Source organism: Nomascus leucogenys, chromosome X, assembly GCF_006542625.1.
Source record: "Nomascus leucogenys isolate Asia chromosome X, Asia_NLE_v1, whole genome shotgun sequence".
NCBI classification, from domain to species: domain Eukaryota; kingdom Metazoa; phylum Chordata; class Mammalia; order Primates; family Hylobatidae; genus Nomascus; species Nomascus leucogenys.
Window position 1 is genome coordinate 62,456,683 of NC_044406.1, and position 27,757 is coordinate 62,484,439.

Sequence of the window (27,757 nt, forward strand, 5' to 3'; positions counted from 1 at the left end):
CTTAAAGAAAAGAATTTTCAACCCAGAATTTCATATCCAGCCAAACTAAGCTTCATAAGTGAAGGAGAAATAAAATACTTTACAGACAAGCAAATGCTGGGTGATTTTGTCACCACCAGGCCTGCCCTAAAAGAGCTCCTGAAGGAAGCACTAAACATGGAAAGGAACAACCGGTACCAGCCACTGCAAAAACATGCCAAATTGTAAAGACCATCGAGGCTAGGAAGAAACTGCACCAACTAATGAGCAAAATAACCAACTAACATCATAATGACAGGATCAAATTCACACATAACATTATTAACTTTAAATGTAAATGGGCTAAATGCTCCAATTAAAAGACACAGACTGGCAAACTGGATAAGGAGTCAAGATCCATCAGTGTGCTGTATTCAGGAAACCCATCTCACATGCAGAGACACACATAGACTCAAAATAAAGGGATGGAGGAAGATCTATCAAGCAAATGGAAAACAAAAAAAGGCAGGGGTTCAATCCTAGTCTCTGATAAAATAGACTTTAAACCAACAAAGATCAAAAGAGACAAAGAAGGCCATTGCATAATGGTAAAGGGATCCATTCAACAAGAAGAGCTAACTATCCTAAATATATATGCACCCAACACAGGAGCACCCAGATTCATAAAGCAAGTCCTGAGTGACCTACAAAGGGACTTAAACTCCCACACAATAATAATGGGGGATTTTAACACCCCACTGTCAACGTTAGACAGATCAACGAGACAGAAAGTTAACAAGGATATCCAGGAATTGAACTCAGCTCTGCACCAAGCAGACCTAATAGACATCTACAGAACTCTCCACACCAAATCAACAGAATATACATTTTTTCAGCACCACACCACACCTATTCCAAAATTGACCACATAGTTGGAAGTAAAGCTCTCCTCAGCAAATGTAAAAGAACAGAAATTATAACAAACTGTCTCTCAGACCACAGTGCAATCAAACTACAACTCAGGATTAAGAAACTCACTCAAAACAGCTCAACTACATGGAAACTGAACAACATGCTCCTGAATGACTACTGGGTACATAATGAAATGAAGGCAGAAATAAAGATGTTCTTTGAAACCAACGAGAACAAAGACACAACATACCAGAATCTCTGGGACACATTCAAAGCAGTGTGTAGAAGGAAAATTTATAGCACTAAATGCCCACAAGAGAAAGCAGGAAACATCCAAAATTGACACCCTAATATCACAATTAAAAGAACTAGAAAAGCAAGAGCAAACACATTCGAAAGCTAGCAGAAGGCTAGAAATAACTAAAATCAGAGCAGAACTGAAGGAAATAGAGACACAAAAAAACCCTCAAAAAACTAATGAATCCAGGAGCTGGCTTTTTGAAAAGATCAACAAAATTGATAGACCACTAGCAAGACTAATAAAGAAGAAAAGAGAGAAGAATCAAATAGACGCAATACAAAATGATAAAGGGGATATTACCACCGATCCCACAGAAATACAATCTACCATCAGAGAATACTACAAACACCTCTACGCAAATAAACTAGAAAATCTAGAAGAAGTGGATAAATTCCTCCACAAATACACCCTCCCAAGACTAAACCAGGAAGAAGTTGAATCTCTGAATAGACCAATAACAGGCTCTGAAATTGTGGCAATAATCAATAGCTTACCAACCAAAAAGAGCCCAGGACCTGATGGAGTCACAGTTGAATTCTACCAGAGGTACAAGGAGGAACTGGTACCATTCCTTCTGAAACTATTCCAATCAATACAAAAAGAGGGAATTCTCCCTAACACATTTTATGAGGCCAGCATCATCCTGATACCAAAGCCTGGCAGAGACACAACCAAAAAAGAGAATTTCAGACCAATATCCCTGATGAACATTGATGCAAAAATACTCAATAAAAAACTGACAAACCGAATCCAGCAGCACATCAAAAAGCTTATACACCATGATCAAGTGGGCTTTATCCCTGGGATGCAAGGCTGGTTCAACATACGCAAATCAATAAATGTAATCCAGCATATAAACAGAACCAAAGACAAAAACCACATGATTATCTCAATAGATGCAGAAAAGGCCTTTGACAAAATTCAACAGCCCTTCATGCTAAAAACTCTCAATAAATTAGGTATTGATGGGACGTATCTCAAAATAATAAGAGCCATCTATGACAAACCCACTGCCAATATCATACTGAATGGGCAAAAACTGGAAGCATTCCCTTTGAAAACTGGCACAAGACGGGGATGCCCTCTCTCACCACTCTTATTCAACATAGTGCTGGAAGTTCTGGCCAGGGCAATCGGGCAGGAGAAGGAAATAAAGGGTATTCAATTAGGAAAAGAGGAAGTCAAATTGTCCCTGTTTGCAGATGACATGATTGTATATCTAGAAAACCCCATTGTCTCAGCCCAAAATCTCCTTAAGCTGATTAGCAACTTCAGCAAAGTCTCAGGATACAAAATCAATGTACAAAAATCACAAGCATTCTTGTACACCAATCACAGACAAACAGAGAGCCAAATCATGAGTGAACTCTCATTCACAATTGCTTCAAAGAGAATAAAATACCTAGGAATCCCACTTACAAGGGATGTGAAGGACCACTTCAAGGAGAACTACAAACCACTGCTCATTGAAATAAAAGAGGATACAAACAAATGGAAGAACATTCCATGCTCATGGGTTGGAAGAATCAATATCGTGAAAATGGCCATACTGCCCAAGGTAATTTATAGATTCAATGCCATCCCCATCAAACTACCAATGACTTTCTTCATAGAATCGGAAGAAACTACTTTAAAGTTCATATGGAACCAAAAAAGAGCCTGCATCGCCAAGTCAATCCTAAGCCAAAAGAACAAAGCTGGAGGCATCATGCTACCTGACTTCAAACTATACTACAAGGCTACAGTAACCAAAGCAGCGTGGTACTGGTACCACAACAGAGACATAGATCAATGGAACAGAACAGAGCCCTCAGAAATAATGTCGCATATCTACAACTATCTGATCTTTGACAAACCTGAGAAAAACAAGCAATGGGGAAAGGATTCCCTATTTAATAACTGGTGCTGGGAAAACTGGCTAGCCATATGTAGAAAGCTGAAACTGGATCCCTTCCTTACACCTTATACAAAAATTAATTCAAGATGGATTAAAGACTTACATGTTAGACCTAAAACCATAAAAACCCTAGAAGAAAACCTAGGCAATACCATTCAGGACATAGGCATGGGCAAGGACTTCATGTCTAAAACACCAAAAGCAATGGCAACAAAAGCCAAAATTGACAAATGGGATCTAATTAAACTAAAGAGCTTCTGCACAGCAAAAGAAACTACCATCAGAGTGAACAGGCAACCTACAGAATGGGAGAAAATTTTTGCAACCTACTCATCTGACAAAGGGCTAATATCCAGAATCTACAATGAACTCACACAAATTTACAAGAAAAAAACAAACAACCCCATCAAAAAGTGGGCAAAGGACATGAACAGACACTTCTCAAAAGAAGACATTTATGCAGCCAAAAAACACATGAAAAAATGCTCATCATCACCGGCCATCAGAAAATGCAAATCAAAACCACAATGAGATACCATCTCACACCAGTTAGAATGGCGATCATTAAAAAGTCAGGAAACAACAGGTGCTGGAGAGGATGTGGAGAAATGGGAACACTTTTACACTGTTGGTGGGACTGTAAACTAGTTCAACCATTGTGGAAGTCAGTGTGGCGATTCCTCAGGGATCTTGAACTAGAAATACCATTTGACCCAGCCATCCCATTACTGGGTATATACGCAAAGGACTATAAATCATGCTGCTATAAAGACACATGCACACGTATGTTTATTGCGGCACTATTCACAATAGCAAAGACTTGGAACCAACCCAAATGTCCAACAACGATAGACTTGATTAAGAAAATGTGGCACATATACACCATGGAATACTATGCAGCCATAAAAAATGATGAGTTCATGTCCTTTGTAGGGACATGGATGAAACTGGAAAACATCACTCTCAGTAAACTATTACAAGGACAAAAAACCAAACACCGCATGTTCTCACTCATAGGTGGGAATTGAGCAATGAGAACTCATGGACACAGGAAGGGGAACATCACACTCCGGGGACTGTTGTGGGTTGGGGGGAGGGGGGAGGGACAGCATTAGGAGATATACCTAATGCTAAATGACGAGTTAATGGGTGCAGCAAACCAACATGGCACATGGATACATATGTAACAAACCTGCACATTGTGGACATGTACCCTAAAACCTGAAGTATAATAATAAAATTAAAAAAAAAATAATTGAAGTCACAAAGTATGTACTCTGACCACAGTGGAATAAAATTAAACATCAGCCAGAGAAAACAATTTGTGAAATTCACAAATATGTGAAAATTAAACAACAGATTCCTAAATAATAAATGGGTCAAAGAGGAAAACACAATGAAAATTAAAATATATTTTGAGATGAATGAAAAAAATACAACATACCAAAATTTATGGGATGCAGTTAATGCAGTTCTTAAAGGGAAATTTATAGCTGCAAAAGTTGATATTAAAAAAGAAATATCTCAAATCAGTAACTCCAAGTTTTACCTTAAGAAGCTGTAAAAACAAAAGCAAACTGAACTGTAAGCAAGCAGAAGGAAGATTTGAGTGGGAATTAATGAAATAGGGACTAGAAATGCAATAGAAAAAATGAAAGCAAAAGTTGGTTCTTGAAAAGAAAAACAAAATTGATATACTTTTGTCTATACTGACCAAGAACAAAAAGAGAGAAGACACAAATAACTAAAACTAGGAGTAAAAGAGGAGATATCACTACTGACCTTACAAAAATAAAGAGGACTATAAGGGAATACTATGAACAACTGTAAACCAACAAATTCTATAACGTAGATGTAATGGATAAATTTCTAGAAAGATAAACTACTAAAACTGATTGAAGAGGAAATACAAAATCTGAATAGACTACAAAAAGTAGTGAAAAATTTATAATCTGAAAACCACAAAACATTGTTGAAAGAAGTGAAAAACCTAGATAAATGTAAAGATATTCCATGTTCATGAATCAGAGACTTTAACATTTTCCCTAAACTGATCTACAGTTTCAATGCAACCCCTATCAAAATCACAGCTGGCTTTTTTGCAGAAATCAACAAGTTGGTCCTAATGGAAATTCCAGGGACCTAGAATAGCCAGAACAATCTTTAAAAAGAACAGTGAGGGAGGACTAACACCTTCCTATTTCAAAACGTACTACCTAAAGCTATAATTATCAAGGCAATGTGGTATTGCCCTGAGGATAGACATAGATGTCAATGGAACAGAATTGAGAATAAACCTTCTTATTTATGGTCAAGTGATTTTCAACAATGGTACGAAGATAATTCAAGGGGAAAAAACAGTCTTCAACAAATAGTACTTGGACAAATGGATATTCAAATGCAAAACAATAAAGTTGAACCCCTATCTCACACCATACACAAAAATTAACTCAGAATGGATCATAGATCTACATGTAAGAGCTGAAAATATAAAAAATCTTACAAGAAAACATTGAGGTAAACCTTCATGACTTTGGATTAGAAAATGGGAACATCACACTCTGGGGACTGTTGTGGGGTGGGGGGAGGGGGGAGGGATAGCATTAGAAGATACACCTAATGCTAAATGACGAGTTAATGGGTGCAGCACACCAATATGGCACATGTATACATATGTAACAAACCTGCACATTGTGCACATGTACCCTAAAACTTAAAGTATAATAATAACAATAATAAAAAAAGAAAATGGTCTTAGATATGATAACAAAATAAATAAAATGGATATCATCAAAATTAAAAATGTATTTCAAAGGGCACTAGCAAGAAATGGAAAAGACAAACCACAGAATAGGAGAAAATGATTGCAAATCATGTGATAAGAATATAGTAAAAAGAATATATAAAGAATTATTACAACTCAGTGGTAAAAAGACAAATAGGCTAATTTAAAATGAGCATGAAGCACTTTGGGAGGCTGAGGTGGGCGGATCAGTTGAGGTCAGGAGTTTGAGACCAACCTGGCCAACATGGCAAAACTCTGTCTCTGCAAAAACACAAAAATTAGCTGGGCATAGTGGCGTGTGGCTGTAGTCCCAGCTACTTGAGAGGCTGAGGCGGGAGAATTGCTTGGACCTGGGAAGCAGAGGTTGCAGTGAGCTGAGATCATGCCACTGCACTCCAGCCTGGGTGACAGAACAAGACTCCATCTCTAAATAAATAGATAAATGCAAAAAGATTTCAATAGATATTTTCCAGAGAAGATATACAAATGGCCAATAAACACATGAAAAGATTCTCAACATCATTAGTCATCACGGAAATGCACATCAAAACCACAATGAGGTATCAATTTATACTCACTAGGACGGCTATAATTAAAAAGATACAATAACAAGTGGTGACAAGGAGGTGGAGAAATTGGAATCCTCATTCAGTCCTGGTGGGAATGTAAAATGATGCAGGTGCTTTGAAAAACTCCAGCACTCCTCAAATGATGAAACATAGAGTTACTGTATGACCCAGCAATACCACTCCTAGGTATACTTCATATTGAAAGAAATGAAAACAGATTTCCATGCAAAAATCTGTACATAAATGTTCATCATGGCATTATCCACAAGAGCTGAAAATTGGAAACAACCCAAATATCCATCAATGGATGAATGGATTTTAAAAATGTGATATATTTATACAATGGAAAATAATTCAGCCATAAAAAGAAATGAAACATTGATACATGCTACAATACGAAGAACCTTGAAAATGTTATTTAGGCATTTATAAAAGGAGCCAGTCAGAAAAGACTACAGATCAAAAAAATTTGACTTTTGTATAAAATATGATGATGATGACATTTATATGAAATATCTGGAATAGGCAAGTCTATACAGACAGAAAGTAGATGGTTGCTTAGTGCTGGTGGCAGGCAATGAGAAGTGACTGCTAAGTTGGTAAGGGGTTTCTTTTTAGGGTGATAAAAATGTTCTAAAATTAGATTGTATCAGTAGTTGCACAATTCTGAGAATATTCTAAAAACCAATAAATTGTATACCTAAGTGGGTGAATTGTAAGGTATGTGAATTATGCCGCAATAAGTCTGTTAAAATATAATTAAGGATAGGGATCAGGACACTTTTTGTATAAAAGGCCAGACAGTAAATATTTTAGGCTTTCCCAGCCATATACACTCTCTTTTACATATTTTTCTTTATTTTCAACTACAACCCCCCAGGGGCCTGATTTGGCCAGTTGGCAGTAGTTTACCCACTCCTGCTCTAGGAAAAAGATGTGGTTCCTTGACAAATTACAATTACTATATGTTTTTACCTATCCCTCACTTTCTCCTAAGTCATACTCAGAAGGGTAGAGGCAATGTTGATAAAACTATGCAGTCCATCTATATTCCTTCATCAGCTACTTATTTGGAAATATTCCCATTTATGAGGGTTTAGAGAACAGGGAGCAGATGTATACAACAGAAATCAACAAGTATTCTTTAGAGAGACAGAGTACCACTGTCTGATTCATAGGGACCACACTTAGATGATAAAAGGCAGAAGTGCATCTTCAATTATCTAAATAGACATCCTTTCAAAAGCAAAGAAGATTATAGAAAGGTTACTAGTTTAGAGAGTTCTGAGAAAACACAGAGGTGTACATGAGAAAGAACACAGAATAAAAAAGAACGGTAGTTAGAAACAAACAAAATAATGATTGTACTTAAGAGTTTGTGAAATTTCCCCCACATCAATTTGATCTCTATTCACTAAGATAAAAAATTAAGCAAACCCAGGATTACCAACCAAAAAGGAAAAACTTTTAGAAATTTAAAAGCACTATATAAAAATAAGACGTTATTACTATTTTTTAGTAAAGCAAAAGTCCCTATTGAGAATTAAATTACATTTACCTTTGCCTGTTAAGTAGAATTTTTTGTTTGTTTATTTTGCTCTGGGGCAGGTAGAGTCTTTTCTCATCTTCTTTTAAAATAAAAAGACTTCTTAAAAGAGGGCCCCCTTTACTCCTCAGAGGCAAGGACTTTGGCTTCTTTATCTCTGTATCTCCAGTACCTAGAAAAGTGTCTGGCGCTCAAGTGTTTTTTGAGCTGAACTCAACAATGGAAGGGAAAAGAAGCGAAATAGTTGGCATAGATCTGGTGAGAGTTTGTTTCAGCTCCAAAGAACAATATGAAATAAGAGATTAACAGGAGGAAGAGAATAAACAGCAAGGGGTTTATATCACTTGGAGAGGAGAGAAGGTGACAAGTATGGGAAATTAGGAAGCTTTCTTTGTCCAGGTAAGAGAAACCAAGGAGAGAGATCTAGATCTTAAAAATCATACAAAAATGCTATTGGTCTGGTTTGGAGACAATTTTCTTAGATTGAAAGAAGAAAGGTAAACAGCTAAAAGCAAACCAATAATCTGGTGTATGGGAGACAGTGATATTGATAGCTCCTAAAAGGGGCAACATTTAAGAATCTGATAGGGGAATTCAGGCAAAGGTAAGGAATTCTGTCTTGTAGAAGTTAAGTTAATGAGATATTTAAGGATGTGGGAAAAAGAAAGCAAATGCAATTGAGAGAAGAAAAACAAGATGAGTAATAATTTCAGATGGTTATCAAAGCTATGGAAACAGATAAGTTCTTCCTTAGAAGATGTGATAAGAAACAAAAGTGGAGTCCAAACCCGTATATAATCACAGGCAGACAATGAAGATAAAAGATATTTAAAAACATTTTTGGAAACAGTGGTCCATAGGAAGCGGAATTTTAAAAGAAGAGATATCTAATCTTCTTAAAAGAAGAGGTCACGCCAAAAGTAAGCTTTGCTTAGGAAGGAATTAGCCATTACAAACTTCTGAAATCAAGATGATGCTGGAGTGGAGAAAAGGATTCTCTAAAGAGAATCAAAAAGAACTGCATCAGGGAAGGCAAACATATCAAATAGCACACTGAACTCTTGTCTTTTCTTTGAAGGTTGCACATTACCTGTTCAAAAGCTGTTGAAGCTTTTCTCCCTTGCTGTAGATCAACTGCAACTGCCATAAGTAAACATGTTTTCTGTGCAATCAGAATTACTTGATCAGAAGGACAAAACTGGGACATCTGATAAGAAGTAACCAGAACATCAATGAATAGTGAGAATTCTGCCAGGTGAACACAAACAATCAGAATGAAAATCAGCAACTTCCTGTTTGAATGAGAAAATTCAGCTGGAAAAGCACATGTCACCATAGAAATGATATAAACTATAATACTGATTTATGCTTTTAATTTTATATTACTTTCCATTGTTTTTAGTACCTTCCTAGAGATAAAAAGCTTCATTTCTTCACAGTATTCCTATCTTTTCCAGTGACAAGTAGTATCATTTGCCCCTGTATTTCTATCTAGTGATTTACTTCTTGGTTTATGTTGTAATTTATAAGTGATTTTTCCCCTGGCAAATAGATTTCCCCCTTTGTATTGAATAGAGCCAAAATTAGTACATATTTTGTCATGGTTGAAAGAGGCATTGTCAAATCTTGACAGGCATTAGTCATGACGTGATCATTAACATTGTATAGTTTTAGGAAAAACTCCCAGCTACTACAATAAAACTCTAGGCCATTTGGATTCTTACATGCCAGTCCTACAAGTCCCATCACAAATGCCAAAACTAAAACCAATTTATTTCACTTAATTAAAATGGCAGTTATGCTTAAACTTGCAAAGACTGTTTCTTAATCTCCCCAAACATTCAGTGATCATAATCATCATTGTTATTAAATTAATAGCATTTTAAGACACTCAATCTCTTTAGGTCTCTGATTACTCTTATGTGAGATGAAGGAGTTGTGCTGGATTGTCTTTATAGTTCTTTCTAGCTCTAAAACTCTTAACATTTAATTGATCTCAACACATCATACTATGTATTCCTGAATGTGTATGAAGGATATTCTTTAGCCCTTCTCCTTTTATCTTCCTGTCAATACTTGGTCCTCTTTCTGGCATTTAACCTCTACCTTGGAGGCCAACGACTATTTAAAAATGCTTATAATTAAATAACAAACTCACAAATCACTACACTCAGGACCTGCTATAGGAAAGTTATAAAGGAGGCCTAAGCTTCTTATCTCTTTTTTCAGCCCCTGCTATCCCCAGATACTTATTCTATGTTCTTGTAGACTTATTCCCATAACTCTTCATAATGTGTTGATAATTAACAACTACTTAGAGTATTTCCCTCCTAAAGATATTTACATTTTAATATAGGACTTTGGGAGGCTGAGATCCCTTCAGAGACAAAGAAATAAGTCTTAAATGGTAGAACTTTAGGCTCCCTGATGAATGTTTCTGATATTTTGGTATAGAAAGATATGCCCCACATTCTTATATTATACCCTAAAAGGATCAAATTCTTCTTAGGTCATTCCTGCTTACATATATATTAAAAGTTCCTAGATCAAGAGACAATCCTAGTCTATATTTAGCCCTTTGCTATAGCCATAGTGGTTATAGCCTTGTTGTGGTCCCTACATGAGATACTTATTAAAAGAAACTTACCTTATAAGAAAGTATGAAAAACTCTCTCATTATCACTGGATCTTTGTCACATTGCACAGCCAAGTTCCAAGCTGGAAATTAACATGAAATAGCATAATAACATGAAATTATGAAACTCTACCATTTAGTCTGTACCATTACAATTTCTGATACTTACATCTTTGATATTAACATACTAGTAAGGGGTTTCTCAAGGTTTAAACAATTAACTTTAGGATTTAAAGAAAAATTTTCCAGGTAACTTTAGAGACTCTCGTCAATTCCAATCTTCAACACTAGACGAATGACCAAGGGAGGTACTGCTGAATTTTTTAAAATTGGGGACATGCAATAAGAATTCTTAGCTGAGGCCAGGCTTGGTGGCTCATTCCTATAATCCCAGAACTTTGGGAGACCAAGGCAGCAGGATTGCTAGAGGCTAGGAGTTCAGGACCAGCCTGGGCAACAGAGAGAGACTCCGTCTACACCAAAAAAATTTTAAAACAAACCAAAACAAAACAAAACTAGCCAGGTGTGGTGGCACACAACTATAGTCCCAGAAGACTGACACCAGGAATTTGAGGTTACAGTGAGCTATGATGGCACCACTGCACTTCAGTCTGGCAGCAAGACGCCGTCTCAAAAAAAAAAAAAAAAACTTCTTAGTTGACACAAATCTATCTAAAAATGAAGATCAACATGGATACAGCTCACTAACTCGCAGTGGTGAAAGTAAGTTAAAATTCACCTAATAACAAGGTACACTGGAATCAAGAGTTGAGAAAAATTACTGGAGAGATTCATATCTTCCAAAGAGCAGTAGAAGCCCTCATCAGGCATCAGTCAGCATCATCTTCCCCTTGGAAAATCCAAATTAAAATGCAGTAAAAGTAAAAACAGTCCTTTTCAAACCTTCAAAAGATTAAAGTCACCAAACTTGTCTATATTTTAGATGTTTATTTTTCATTATTTGCATCAGTTTCTTAGAAGTCAGACTGCAGTATTCATTCCCTTTCTCCCAGGATTAAAGCCCTATTAAACCTCATAACACAGGGAGAGGTTCATGTAGAATCAGCCCACTTTGTGGCACTGCTGCTTAATTGCTCCTGCTTACTTATCACTGTAGTAACTGCCTCCGCAAGTTTTAAAATCATTTTTATTGCAATGGAGCCATTATAAAGTATATTACACAATCATAATTGCACAGCTTGATGAATTTTCACAAAGTGGACATATCCATGCGTCTGGCACCCACATTAAGAAAGATCTTGAGCATTACCAGAAACGCTGAAGCTCCTACAACTTTCAAGTCCAACTCCTTTTCCAGGGTAACCACTATCCTGACTTATAACACCATATACTAGTTTTGCCCATTTAAAAAATTATAAATAAAATGAACAACACAATACGTATTCTTCAATATCTGGCTTCTTTTGCTCAGCATTATGTTTGTGAGATTCATCCATATTGTTGTATATAGTTCATTTTTGGTCAATCACACTTAGAAATAAATTAAGTATTCTAGGCCAGGCGCGGTGGCTCACGCCTGTAATCCCAGCACTTTGGGAGGCTGAGGCAGGTGGATCACGAGGTCAGGAGATCAAGACCATCCCGACTAACATGGTGAAACCCTGTCTCTACTAAAAATACAAAAAATTAGCCAGGCGTGGTGGCGGGTGCCTGTAGTCACAGCTACTAGGGAGGCTGAGGCAGGAGAATGGCGTGAACCCGGGAGGCGGAGCTGGCAGTGAGCCGAGATCACGCCACTGCACTCCAGCCTGGGCGACGGAGCGAGACTCCATCTCAAAAAAAAAAAAAAAAAGTATTCTAAACCAAGTTTAGGAGCACAACCTTGGAGACCTGTAGTTATAGTTCATTAGTTTCATCTTAGACCCATTTCTATAGAAAAGGAACACAACTAATGTCCATTGAGTATCTACTATGATACAAAGTACATATGCTGTTTCATTTAAAACCCTTAATAACTGCATGAAGTATATATAACTATTTCCATTGTATAAGTAATAAAACAGATTAAGCAAGTTATCTCTGTACCCACAGCTACAAATGAAAGATCCAGAATTTGAAATCACATCTGTCTGATTCTACCACCCCACAATGTTTCCCAGAGCCACAAAATTTCCTCTTACCTATTTTTCGAAACCACTGAGCTTCATTAGCTCTTGACTCCAAACTTAAGGCTTCTTCACCAAAAGGCTGAGAAAGTTTCACAAAGGCTGCATCAAACAGGAAAATTTGATACTGATGGTTTTATTTTATACTCTAGCAAAGTTGTTTAATCCTGCTTTAAGAACAGTCTCACAGAAGTTTGAATTTAGAAAGTTCTTTTTTCTGTATGTGTGTGGGGTGCATACCAAAAGTCATTAAAATGACAAAAAGCATTATCCAGTTCCAAGAAGTTGTTAACTCAAACTCTGGGGAACAAACATGTCTTTGGAGAGATTTATAATTTTAATTAGTGCAATCATTCACCACCTGAGGTAGAAAGATATGATTTACATGTGAGGAAATAAAGAATAGAAACAATCGTTTAAAAGACTGAACTGGAGATTGAGAATTAGAAGAGTACCAATATGCTGGCATAATATTTACTGAGCCAGCAAGCTCAGGACAGAACCAGAATGTGCTATCACTATCAGAAGGCATTCTCTTTCTGAGAAATAAGAATGCCAACCAGCAAAGTTTTTCTCTTTTGAAAAGAAGTGGTCTGGTTTCTAAACCACTTTGCTATGTTTAACACACTGCTGACAGGTATTTGAGGTATAAAATTGAACTACTGCAATAAGCAGGATAGAATTTCTAAGATATGAACTTTTTGGTATGTTTTGGACATAAGGAAAGAGGTACATGGACAGTAAAAATGGGAGATCTGTTAAAAGGGATGCCATGTAAAAAAGCACGTAGTCAGAAAAAAAAATGTGATACAACTAGGAGATTAGCTTGAATAAAGTGGACAGGGAAAAATTATTAGTAGATAAGGGAGATGGCACAGACTTGGGTGGGCAGCTTCAAAATAAGAGAATATGCAACCTGAATTTCATTCAGAGGGTATGAAAAAAACAGCAGAGTTCAGAGTATTTTTATTTGTCTTGATCCTTTTTCACCTGTTCAATTCTTAGATTAGGATCAAGTGGCTACGAGAAAAGAAAGGTAGAGGGACAGGGAGGGAGAGAAGGGAGGAAGGGAGAGAAGGAAAGGAAAGGAGGGAGGGAAGGGGGAAGGAGGGAAAGAAGGAAGGAAGGAAGGAAAGAAAGAAAGTAGGAAGGAAGAGAGGGAGGGAGGGAGGGATGGGAGGGAGGGAGGGAGGGATGGGAGGGAGGGAGGGAAGGAAGGGAAGGAGGGAAGGAAATGTCCTTAAAACAAATAGGAATTAAAACAGAACTGAAATCACATTTGGAGATGAATGCTAATGATGACACACTTTTCTCTGCTTGTGAATGAAGAAACCAAAATAGATTCCTGCGGCAAAGATTAATAAGGAGCATGAAGCTTAACTCAAACATAAGGTTAAAGTCGGTGTGCTTAGTGTACTTGGAGAATTCAACAGAGAATAGAGGCAAGATGAAGGACTGAACATAACCAGGGAGATATTTACCTCTATTCAGGCAAGTCAAAAGTCGATCCATTTCTTTCCTCCTAAAAATAAAGAAAAGAATATTTTCCAACTGTTCCAAATCTTTACCACAAAACATAACTAAAAAGGGGCACTATTTGTGCCTGAGAATTGAACTAAGAAAATGCAAAATTGTGAAGTTTTTTGCTCAGGACTCCAATCTACCATTTCAACAATCTTCTTCCCCACTGTAGGATACAGTTACTCATTCCCAGTGCCCTCATATTTTTTCTCTCTTTTACTTCTTCATATACTCTCAGCAAAGGATTTCAATGACTGACAAGGTTTTATATTGTAGGGTCATAACACTTGAGAGCAGGTGGTGATCTCTGTGATTTATAAGCTTTTTTGAAAGGGGGAACTAGAACCCTTATTTCAAATAAAATTGTATAAAAGTCTAATATACAAGAAAAGATAAAAGATAAAAGTTGAGCTGCTGTGGTTGAACAAGGAGTGGGTGGAGGCTTGGAGCTTCACCTTCCTGGAAGTCCCTGATGCAGTGCCACAAAATTTCCAGGGTTCTGAGGAATGCAGTTTAAAAAACAACTTATCTTGTACAGACACATCATTTTACAGATGAAGAAAATAGTAGACCCAGGTTTCTTGACCCCTCTGTCAAGCTTCTTTAAGCATATAAAGTTTAAAAGAGAACTTCCGGTTTCTAGTTGTGCAGTAAGGAGCTTGGAAGTTGCCAGTCTCACCTAACAAGTAAAACGCTGAACACACTGAAAAATTAGTAACTCTTCTTGGACCTATAAGAGAGGAGAGGAAAAAGGGAAAACCACCACCACAAAAATTGTAGACAGGCGAAGATAGGGAGTCATAGCTTACTAGAGCAGAGATTCAAAAGTGGAAACTACCATGGGAACCAATGCTGGAGTAGGAAAACCTGAAGCATAACTGACAAATCACTGGAGGCTCAGTATGGACAAGTCTGAATTAAAAGACTCAGGAGGACCCAGTCATAGGGGGGCCTCCACAGTTTTGTGAGTTTTGCCTCCAGGAGCTTGGTTAGCTACTCAGTGAATATTGGAACAAAATCTCTTTATGCATCTTGCAGGGGCAGAGGAAACAAAACACTTTAAAACATGCCAGAGCACCCTGTCGTTAACAAGTCTTGCCCTCAAGAGAAACTGCTTAACCAAAGCCTGACCTTCTGGGGCATATCAGAGCCTAACTGATCTCGGAGAAGGGAAATACTCAAATTCAGTCCACTCTAGCCATCCTGTCCCACTTAATAGGGGAGAAAAAAACCTGAGAAGCACTTGTGAAGTTCACAGTCCGGAGGTATAGGCTTACTAAAAGACCAAGACCTAATCATAGGACTAAAGAATGCTTCCCAGCCAGGTGCAGTGGCTCATGCCTGTAATCCCAGCATTTTGGATGCCAAGGCAGGAAGATTGCTTGAATCCAGGAGTTTGAGACTAGTCTGGGCAACACAGTGAGACCACATTTCTGCAGAAATTTAAAAAGCAGACAGCTGTGGTTGCACATGCCTGCAGTTCCAGCTACTCTGGAGACTGAGGTGTGAGGATCACTTGGGCCTGGGTGGGGGTCAAGGCTATAGTGAGCCATGATCATGCCACTGCATTCCAGCCTGGGTGACAGAACGAGACACCATCTCAATAATAATAATAATAATGCTTCCCCTCTCCCCACAATTCATCACCACATTACTAAAGGCCTATTTATAGTAGTTCCTTTTACCTGGTACATCATGTCCAGCTTTTAAGAAAAAATTAGAAGGCATACTAAAAGGCAGAAAATACAATTTGAAGACACAGAGCAAGCACTAGAACTAGACATAGCAGGAACGTTGGAATTATCAGACTGGGAATTTAGGACAACTATGATAATTGATCATGATTATGATAATTATTGTAAGGGCTCTAATGGATAAAGTGGACAGCATGCAAGGGCAGATCAGCAAAGTAATCAGAGAGATGGAAATCCTAAGAACCAAAAAGGAATGCTAGTGATCAAAAACACTGTAACAGAAACGAGAAAACCTTTGATGGGCTTATTAGTAGATTGAACAAAGCTGAGGAAAAAAAATCTCTGCGCTTGAGGGTATTTAAACAGAAACCTCCCAAACTGAAAAGCAAAGAGAACAAAGACTGAAAAAAATAGAACAGAATATCCAAGGACTGTGAGACAACTACAAAAGGTGTAACATATGTGTAATGGGAATACCAGAAGGAGAAGAATAGGTAACGGAACAGAAGAAATACTTCAAATAATATGACTGAGAATTTCCCCAAATTAATGTCATATATATCAAATCGCAGATTCAGGAAGCTCAGAACATCAAACAGGACAAATGACAAAAAAATGACATCTAGGCATTTTATTTTCAAACAACAGAAAATAAAATATACAGACAAAATTCTGAAAAAAAGCCTGAGGAAAAAATACCTTACCTAAAGGGGAACAAAGATAAGAATTACATTCCACTTCTGCTCAGAAACCACACAAACAAGAAGAGACTGAAGCAAATTAAATGTTGAGAGAAAATCCCACTAACCCAGAATTTTGTACCTTGTGAAATTATGCTTCAAAAGTGAAGGAAAATAAAGACTCTCAGACACAGGGTGGAGCAAGATTATGGAACAGAAGGCGCATCCATCATCCTCCCCCACTGTAGGAACACCAAATTTAACCACTGTCTACGTACAAAAAAGGACTCTCATAAGAACCAAAAATCAGGTGAGCACTCATAGTATCTGGTTCCAACTTCATATTGTTGAAAGAGGAACTGAAGAGAGTAGGAAAGACAGTCTTTAATCACCAATGCCACCCCTTCCCTATCCCCCATCAGCTGCCTGGTGCAGAGAAATCTGCGCACTTGAGAAAGAGAGAGAGAGTGCAGAGATTATCAGACTTTGCACTGAACTCAGTGCTGCCCTGTCACAGCAGGAAGGAAAACTGGGCTAAACACAGCCAGCTCTCACTAACAGAGGGAGCATTTGGATCAGCTGTAGCAAGTGGGGAATCTCCCATCCCAGTCGTTGGAATCTGAATTCCAGCAAGCCTCGTCATCATGGGCTAAAGTGCTCTGGGGCTCTAAATAAACTTGAAAGACAGTCTAGGCCACAAGAACTGCAAGTCTTAGTGCTGAGCTGGGCTCAGAACCAATGGACTTGGGGGGCACACAACTTACTGAGCCACCAGCTGGGGTAGCTAAGGGGGTGCTTGTTTCACCCCTCCCCAACCCTGGGTAGCATAGCTTGTGGCTCCAAAGGAGACCTCTTCCTTCTGCTTGAAGAGAAGAGAGGGACGAGTAGGGAAGACTTTGTCTTGCATCTTGGATATCAGATCATCCACAGTAGGATAGGGCATTGGGCAGAGGCATGAGACGCCCCCATTCCAGGCTCTAGCTCCTGGATGACATTTTGATACACACCCTGGGCCAGAAGAGAACCCATTGCCTTGAAGGGAAGGACCCAGTCCTGGAAGGATCCATCACCTGTTGACTGAAGAGCCCTTGGGCCATGAATAATCAGCAGTGATCCCAAGTAATGCACTGTGAGCCTTGGGTGAAACTCTGAGATGTGCTGGCTTCAGGTGAGACCCACCACATTCCCAGCTATGGCGGCTATGGTGAGAGACTCCTTCTGCTTGAGAAAAGCAGAGGGAAAAGTAAAGAGGACTTTGTCTTATGCCTTAGGTACCAGCTCAGCCACAGTAGGGTAGAGCACCAAGTGGGATCTCAGGATCCCCAATTCTAGGCCTTGGCTCTTGGGTGGTATTTCTGGACCTGCCCTGGGCCAGAGGGGAGCCCACTGCCCTGAAAGGTGAAATAAGGCCTGGCAGCATTTACCACAAGGTGACTGAAGAGTCCTTAGGCTTTAAGTGAACATCAGCGGTAGGCTGGCGGTACTCCCCATGGGCCTGTGGAAGTGGGAGGGAAGAGTGGGAAGGACTGTGTCTCAAGGTTTGACAGCCAGCTTAGCCACAGCAGAAGAGAACATCTGAGCTAGACTTCTAAGGTTTTTGACTGCCATCCCTGGCTCCTGGGCAGCTTCTCTAGACTCACCTGGGGCCTGGGGGAACTTGCCGCCCTGAAGAGAACACAGGCCTAGCTGGTTTCACCACCTGCTGATTGCAGAGCCCTAAGGCCTTGAACCAACAACATAGGTGGTAGTCAGGTAGTGGTTACAGTGGGCCTTGGGTGAGAACCAGGGCTGTGTTGGCTTCAAGTCTGACCCAGTGCAGTCCTAGTGGTAATGGCCATAGGGGTGCTTGTATCAACATACCCCCAATGCCAGACAGTTCAGGAGAGAGAGAGAGAGACAGAGAAAGAGAGAGAGAGAGAGAGACAGAGAGAGAGAGAGAGAGAGACTCCGTTTGTTTGGGGGAAAGTAAGGGAAGAGAACAAGAGTTTCTGCTTGGTAATCTAGAGAATTCTTCTGGATCTTATTCAAGACCACCAAGGTAGTACCTCTATGAGTCTCCAAGAACTATAGCATTACTGGGCTTGTGGTGTCCCCTAATGCAGATACAGCTTAGATCACAGCACCCAAGTACTTTTAAATATCACAAAAGCCCTCTCAAGAAGGACAGGTACGAATAAGCCCAGAATGCAAAGACTACAATAATACTAATTATTAAATGCCCAGATACTGATGGACACCCACAAGCATCAAGACCATCCAGGAAAACATGATGTCACCAAATGAACTAAATAAGACACCAGGGACCAGTTCTGGAGAAACAGAGGTATGTGACCATTCAGATAGAGAATTCAAAATAGCTGTTTTGAGGAAATTCAAATTCAAAATAACAGAGAAGAAATTCAGAACTCTATCAGAACTCTATCACATAAATTTAACAAAGAAATTGAAATAATTAAGAATCAAGCAGAAATTCTGGAGTTGAAAAATGCAATTGAAGAATATATCAGAGTTTCTAAATAGTAGAACTGATCAGGCAGAAGAAATAGATAGCTCAAAGACACACTATTTGAAAATACACAGTGAAAGGAAAAAAGAAAAAAGAATTTAAAAATGTTGCACAGCTACAAGATCTAGAAGACAGTTTTAAAAGAGTGAATGTAAGAGTTAATGGCCTTGAAGAAGAGGCAGAGAAAGCGACATGGGTAGAAAGTTTCTTAAAGGGATAATAACAGAAAACTAGAGAAATCTAGAGAAAGATATCAATATCCAAGTACAAGAAAGTTATAGAACACCAAGTAGATTTAACCCAAAGAAGACTACCTCAAGACATTTAATTATCAAACTCTCAAAGGTTCAGGATAAAGAAAGAATCCTAAAAGCAACAGAAAAGAAACAACATACAATGGCGTTGCAATATGCTTGGCAGCAAACTTTTCCATGGAAACCTTACAGCTGGGAGACAATGGCATGACGTATTCAAAGTGTTGAAGGAAAAAAACTTTTACCCTAGAATAGTATATCTGGCAAAAATAACCTTTAAACATGTAGGAGAAATAAAGGCTTTCCCAGACAAACAAAAGCTGAGGGATTTCGTCAATACCAGACCTGTCCTAAAAGAAATGTTAAAGGGAGTATTTTAATCAGAAATGAAAGGATGTTAATGAGCAAGAAAAAATCATCTGAAGGCACAAAACTCACTAGCAATATATAAATACACAGAAAAAAAACACAATGTTATAGCACTGTAAGTACAGTGTATAAACTACCCTTAAATAGAAAAGCTAAAAGATGAACCAACCAAAAATAATAAATATAACAACTTTTCAAGACATAGACAGTATAAGATATAAATAGAAACAATAAAAAGTTAAAAAGTGAGGGGAAGAAGTTAAACTGTAGAATTTGTATTATTTTTCTTTTGCTTGTTAGTAGTTACTTTGTTTATGCAAGCAGTGTTAAGTCATCAGATTAAAATAATGGGTTAAAAGATATTATTTGCAAGCCTAATGATAACCTCAAATAAAAAACATAAAACAGATACACACACAAAAAAAACAAAGAAGTTAAATCATACCACCAGAGAAAATCACCTCCACTAAAAGGAAGACAGGACAGAAGGAAAGAAGGAAGAGATAGTCAGTATATCAAAGAAATATGTGCACTCCCATGTTTGTTGCAGCACTATTCACAATAGCCAAGATTCAGAAGCAACCCAAGTGTCCATCAACAGATGAATGGATAAAGGAAATGTGGTACATATACACAATGGAGGACTATTCGGCCATAGAAAATAATTGAGATCCTGTCATTTTCAACAACTGGGATGGAACTGGAGGTCATTATGTTAAATGACATAAGCTAGGCACAGAAAGACAAACTTCACATGTTCTCACTTATTTGTGGGAGCCAAAAATTAAAACAATTTAACTCTTGGAGATAGAGAGTAGAACGATGGTTACCAGAGGCTGGGAAGCGTTGTGGGGGGTAGAAGGAAGTGAGGATGGTTAATGGATACAAAGAAATAGTTAGGAAGAATGTATAAGAGCTAGTATTTTCTAGCACAACTAGGTGACTATAGTAAAAAGTAATTCAATTGTACATTTAAAAATAACTAAAAGTGTATAATCAATAAATGTTTGAGGTGATGGATACCCCATGTACCCTGATGTGATTATTACACATTGTATGCTTGTATCAAAATATCACATGTAGCTGATAAATATATACATCTACTATGTACCCAGAAAAAATTAAAAATTAAATTAAAAGAAATAAAACCTCTCAGACAAAGAAAGTTGAAGGAATTTGTTGCCAGTAGATTTCCTTGTAAGAAATGTTAAAAGAAGTTATTTAGAGAGAAGGAAAATGATATAGGTCAGAAACTCAGATCTACATAAAGATAGGAAAAGCATCAAAAGAAGAATAAGTGAAGGTTTTATATATATATGTCATATATATCATTATATATACATATATATCATTATATATATACATATGTACATATATATGTATATACACATATATAATACATATATATACACATATATATACATTATATATATATATATATAATGAGATACTACTCAGCCATAAAAGGAATGAAACTATGTCTTTTGCAGAAGCATGGATAGAACTGGAGGCCATTATCTTAAGTGAAATAACTCAGAAGCAGAAAGTCAAATGCCACATCTTCTCAAGTATAAGTGGGAGCTAAATAATGTGTATACATGGACACAGAAAGGGATAAAATAGACATTGGAGATGTGGAAGGATGGGACGGATGGTGGAGGAAAATAATCCTGAAAGCTGAAATACCCATGATGCCTTGGGTCATATTGGAAAAACACTCTAATTGGGAGGGCAGTGCCCAGAAAAACTCCATAATAAAATGGAAGTGGTTTATACATGATCATGCTACCTGTGAATGCAAGGAGGACGTACTCATGAGCAGAGTCTCATTTCCCCTAGGACTGACTTTGGAAATGCATAAGGAGCTGCTAGATTCTATTGTCATTGGGACAGTGCCCTATAAACAGTTCTCAACTGATTGACAAAGAGCTGCTTAATTTATGCATGGCAGTTCCAAGGTGAACAAACAATATTCTGTTTGGAAGGCTATCATCTGATCAAAGAAGGTAAAAACAAATCATCTTAGCAGGCTGAACTGCATGCTGTTTTCCTAGCAGTGAAGGAAGAATTGAACAGTGGTAAAAGCCCCTATGTTTGGGTTTTGACTGACTCATTGGCAGTGGCCAGTGACCTGGCCCTGTAGTCTTACAGAAGGGAAATGGAAAACTGGCCCATTAGCAGGATGTTTGTATGGTGTATGACTCTATGGAAAATCACTATGGAAATCTGAGGGGTGCATTAATGTAGGACATGTTGATATCCATCAGAAGAATCCCCTTCCAGGTTTAGAAGGTGATGAGAATCAACAAGTGGATATCTCTGTGTGCTCCCTTGAGGCGGCCCCCTGGGTCCATGAAATTAGTGGGCATCTGGGGACTCAGCAACACAGAAATGGGTTGAACCTAGACATATTCCTCTTGTACCCTCTGAAGTTGAACCTGGACATATTCCTCTTGTAACCTCTGAAGCACAAAATGCCAATAACTGTTCTGTTTTCCAACAAAAGAGACAGAGACTTAAGATGGCTATGTGGCAGATTCCTCACGGGGAAGGCCCCGAACACAGCTAGCAAGTCAGACTGATGCTGATAGCCCCAGGGTGTGAGTTTCGACAGGAATAGACACTAACTCTGGATTGGCCTTTGCTTACGCAGTGGTAGATGCAAATGCTCAGAATGTAATAAAAGAACTGGAACAGAATATACTGCACCAATTTGGGCTGCTGAGTCACATTTTTTCAGACCAAGAAACACACTTTACAACCCATAATGTCCAACAAGGGGCAGAGATATATCCTCCTCGGAATAATAGTTAGAAAGGGAAGTCGGAACAAGCAATTGAAACATTGGTTGTCTAAAATGGGGGCAGACATAGGGATGAAGGACTGGCTTACATGCCTTCACAAGCTCACACTCAATATGGGGGGTGGGGCTAAGGAAGTGTCCCCACTAGATAGACTCCGCTGTTTTTCTGCTGAGTCTGAGGAAGAGGAGTTGGGGAAGGATGCTAGTATGACTGCAATTCTTCCCAAGGGTGTAGGACACTGGCATGATGACAATATTTTTTTTCTTTCTTTCTTTCCTCCTCCTATCACCTCAACTTTATGTTTCCTACCTGATGAAACATGAGCAAGATCATGGCTGCAACTACAAGTGTTGGAAACAGGGCAGATTCCTAAGCAAGAAACCTAACTATATTTTTAAATCTTTATGTCAGAATTCCTAAGGGCCTCATGGGGGCAGGTTGTGTCTTTACCCTATCTAGCAAAATTGGGGTTAAGAGTAAATGCAGTTGTATTGCTTAATGGTCAAGATAGTCCACTAGTTCTGTATCTATATAACCCTACCTTATATAAATGGGAGTGGACTGAGGGAGAGGCATTTGCTAGATTAGTAGTGCTGCCTGTAATCTGGACCAGCACCTAATGTTCTTTCAAATGTGGAAAAGTTTGGTTATAAATAGAAAAAAGGAGGAATAGTAGATGAGAGTAAGAAATGAACAAATGGGTTATGTAGTAAGGGAAATCCAATATTACATCAGTACCTCAAAAGAGTCTCAAAGCAAAAGATGATATTGTCTCTTAGTTCAACTATACCAGATTCCTGAAAAGGTGAAGCCATATATTGTGGAGACCACTCCTGCTTTTGGAATCTGACCAAACAGAAGCCTGGAAACTTCAGTAGCCTTGCCCTGGGAACTGGGAGACAATTTCATGGTATAATGATGGACTGGACAAATTATTAATGACTGAATGGGACTCCAGTAATGTGCCAGTATCTTTTTTTTTTTTTTTTTTGAGATGGAGTCTCGCTCTGTCGCCCAGGCTGGAGTGCAGTGGCACAATCTCAGCTCACTGCAAGCTCTGCCTCCTGGGTTCATGCCATTCTCCTGCCTCAGCCTCCCAAGTAGCTGGGACTACAGGCGCCTGCCACCACACCCAGCTAATTTTTTGTATTTTTAGTAGAGATGGGGTTTCACTGTATTAGCTAGGATGGTCTCAATCTCCTGACCTTGTGATCTGCCTGCCTCGGCCTCCCAAAGTGCTGGGATTACAGTCGTGAGCCACAGCGCCCGGCCATGTGCCAGTACCTTTTAACTGTTATGATCCTTTTGTTATATTTGGGATCTGTGGTCAAACGCCAGGGATCTTTACACTGTGGTATTATACTGTGGTATAATTAGAAGTGTATTTGGTCTGAGATTGCTGGCAAGGGTCCTAAAATCCTTGGGAGAAAAGAATGGGCCAAAGACCTTAGCAGAAACCTTACCAAAGAAGATATACGATGACAAACACACACATAAAAAGATGCTCCAAATCATACATCATCAAAAAAATGCAAAATAAAACAATGAGTTACCACTGCATACCTATCAGAATGGTCAAAATCGCAAACACTGACAACACCAAATGCTGGTGAGGACACACAGCAACAGAGACTCTTATTCATTGCTGGCAGGAAGGAATGCAAAAGGGTACAGCCACTTTGGAAGACAGTCTACCGGTTTCTCACAAACCAAACATACATAGTCTTACCATATGACCCAGCAATCATACTCCTTGGTATTAATATTTACCAAAGGAGCGAAAAAGTTACCTGCACATGAATGTTTACAGAAACTTTATTCACAATTGCCAAAACTTGGAAGAAATCAAGATGCCCTTCAGTGGGTGAATGGATAAATAAAATGTGATACGTTCATACAATACAATATCATTCAGTGCGATCAGAACACAAAAATACATGGAGGAACCTTAAATGTATATTACTAAGTGAAAGAAGCCAATGTGAAAAGGCTACATATTGTATGATTCCAAGTGTATGACATTCTGGAAAAGACAAAACTATGGAGACAGTAAGGGGTTGATGAAGGAGGAATGAATAGGTGGAGCACAGAGAATTTTTAGGGCAGTGAAAATACTCTGTATGATATTGTAATGATACATACATGCCATTATACCTTTGTCCAAACCCATAGAATGTACAACATCAAGAGTGAACCCTAATATAAATTATGGACTTCAAGTGATTATGATATGTCAATTTAGCTTCATCAATTGTAATAACTGTGCCACTCTGGTGGGGAATGGAGGAGGCTATGCATGTGGTGGGGAGAGGGGATATATGGGAATCTCTGTGCCTTCCTGTTAGCTTTTCTGTGAACCTAAAATTTAACTAAAAAAATAAAATATTAGGGTCAGGCACGGTGGCTCACACCTGTAATCCCAGCACTTTGGGAGGCCGAGGTGGGAGGATCATGAGGTCAGGAGTTTGAGACTAGCCTGGCCAACATAGTGAAACCCCGTCTCTAATAAAAATACAAAAATTAGCCAGGTGTGGTGGCGGATGCCTGTAGTCCCAGCTACTCAAGAGGCTGAGGCAGAAGAATCACTTGAAACCAGAAGGTGGAGTTTGCAGTGAGCTGAGATCACGCCACTGCACTGCAGCCTGGGCGAAAGAGCGAAACTCCGTCTCAAAATAAAAAATAAATAAATAAATAAATAAATAAAAATAAAATATTAAACTTAAAAAATAAAGTGAAATAAAAACTTAAAGCAAACAAAGGAATGAATATGGAAGTACTGGTACACTCAACTAAGGAAGTTTACAGGAAGAAGGGTAAAGACTGGCCTTATCAGTAGAGGTTTAACATATAAAGACTGTGGTCAGGAAAAGTAGCAGATTTTTCAGGGATAAATCTTAGAAGTCTGGTTTATATAAAGTAACTTCTTACAGTAAATTTTATTAATTTGAATTTCAGCCAAGCTAAAGTTGATTTCTTCACTATTTAATTCAGTGACTCCATATCAAATAATCTAGGAAGGGTCCATTAATAAAAATATACAGTACAAATAAGAATGAAGACATACAAAGGAATGTATAATCTATTTAAGAGAAAAACTGCTTTTAAAAAATTTAGCATATGAGTTGTTAGTACTCAGGTAGATACTGCTCATTTATAACCACAGGAATTTTGGAACAGAAAAGGCCTATAAAAATTATCCAGTCCAGCTTTTAAAATTTTACAGATGAGGAAAATAAAGCTTAGAGAAGTTAAAGAAGTTGCCATTGCCTACAGTAAACCAAAAGTTATTGACATAGCTGAACCTACAATTCAATTCTCTTGAGCCCTCTCATTGAATTACGCGCTTAAAATTCTTTTTTTACAAGTTAGTCTAATCCATTTGTTAAATCAGGTTCTAATCTCTACCTGAAAACATTGCTAGAGGATGTTCTCGATCACTACATTTACTTGAAAACAATGAAGGTATATTTTAAAAAGTGTTTTGTAATTTCTCGTTAATTCAAACAGGATTCCCTCCCTTACCCCATTTCCCAATTGGTTTTAATGTGTGTGGTTTGACTGTATGCCACAATTATGAGAAATATGAAGCACCTTTAAGTCCAGTGCTGGAAATATTATAAATAACTAATATTCAGTCATTTAAATAAATTGAGTGGCAATTATGTGTCAGATACTGCCCTAGGTTTCAGTGATACAAAGATAAATACAAATATAGTCCTAACCCTCAAGGCACTCTTGCAATCTAGTAGCTATCATGGTTTAGTCCTTTTTTAAAAAAGCTTCTTATTGTTGAAACCTTCAAAGATGTCCAAATGTTAACAGACAAGCATAATGAATCCTCATGTACCTATCACACAGCTTCAATAATTATTAACTCATCATTAATCTTATCTCCTTGATACCTCCACCCACTTCTTCCTCTCCCATATTATTTTGAAGCAAATTCCAGACATCACATTATTTCATCCATACATATTTCAAGATGTGTCTGTAAGAGATCAGCAATCTTTTAAAAAACCAACCACACTACAATTATCATGTCTAAAAGTTAATAATTTCTTAGTATCAGCAAATATTTGGTCGTTATTCAAAATTCCAATTGCTTCATCTTTTGTTTTGTTTAAGTTTGTTTGAATTCCCTTCTAATAGATTTATGAAGCCTATAAAGAAAAGGCAAAACTTGTAATATGCAATTGGGTAAAATTTGCATTATGAAAATGACAGTTATAAGTCATCTGTCCTATGTTACCTCAGTCAAAGATATTTCCAAAAGAATTTGTTTGAAAAAATATATTGCCTCCAGCTGCAAAAGTGAAGTAGAGGGAACTATTACAGAGTTCTTGTCTAAGCAGAGAATGCAGATGGGTGATATTTCTCTGAAAGTTATCCCTAATCAACACCCTGAGTAGAGTTTTCTTTCAAATAATCAGGAGGTAGTGAGGTTTGTGAACGAAAAATTGGTGACCAAAGTCTTCAACGAATTGTTAAGTTTTAATATCTTATCCCAAAGATATTGTGCACAGAAATATATTTGAATACTCTCAGCTGACCTGATACAGAATCATAACCAACAAGCCATCCAGGTTATATGTTCTGTGGGAAAGTAAGAGATATGTCTATATTTGAGTCATCTGTTAAGAAAGGGAGAACAGATGCAATATCATAATTCTATCATAGATAACGTTATTGAGGGCTTATTAAGTTCCTGACACTTCTAAATGTTTCACATGTATTAACTTATACTCTCGTTTCTCTGCAGATCACATGTCTTTTGCCTTTTTGATGTTTTAACTCATTGAGTCATCACAGCAACCCAATGATGTAGGTATTATTATTCTTCCCACTTTACAGATGGGGAAACTGAAGCCAAGAGACGTTAAGAAACTTGCTCAAGGTTACACATCTGGTAAGTAGCAGAGCCAGGATATGAACCCAGGAAGACTGGCCCTAAAACCTGTATTGATCTTACCCACTACACTAAGTATCTCTTAATATACGATTTATATTGTAAGTTACTATAATTTGTCTAACGGGGAATACATCATTTTTGTTGAAATAACTCACTTATCTTCAGATTCCGGCATTTCAGCAATTTTTGGAAGAAGAAGACAAAGCAAACACCTGTATGACAAAGTAATATGGAAAGTGATTCTTAGGTTAGGAAGAAACATGTGTGAATGAATACATACCAAGTTACTAA

General features: G+C 38.0%; 1 protein-coding gene across 1 annotated transcript in view; it reads right to left on the minus strand.

Annotated features, from left to right (window-relative positions):
- The window catches only part of TEX11 (testis expressed 11), a 404,765-nt gene that overhangs the window by 67,237 nt on the left and 309,771 nt on the right, over nt 1-27,757 (minus strand). The window contains exons 20-24 of the mRNA XM_003272686.3: nt 27,622-27,678; nt 14,211-14,251; nt 12,745-12,831; nt 10,616-10,686; nt 9,059-9,175 (exon numbers count right to left, since the gene is read on the minus strand). Coding sequence (XP_003272734.1) covers nt 9,059-9,175; nt 10,616-10,686; nt 12,745-12,831; nt 14,211-14,251; nt 27,622-27,678 — 373 coding nt within the window. The remainder of the gene's footprint in view (nt 1-9,058; nt 9,176-10,615; nt 10,687-12,744; nt 12,832-14,210; nt 14,252-27,621; nt 27,679-27,757) is intronic.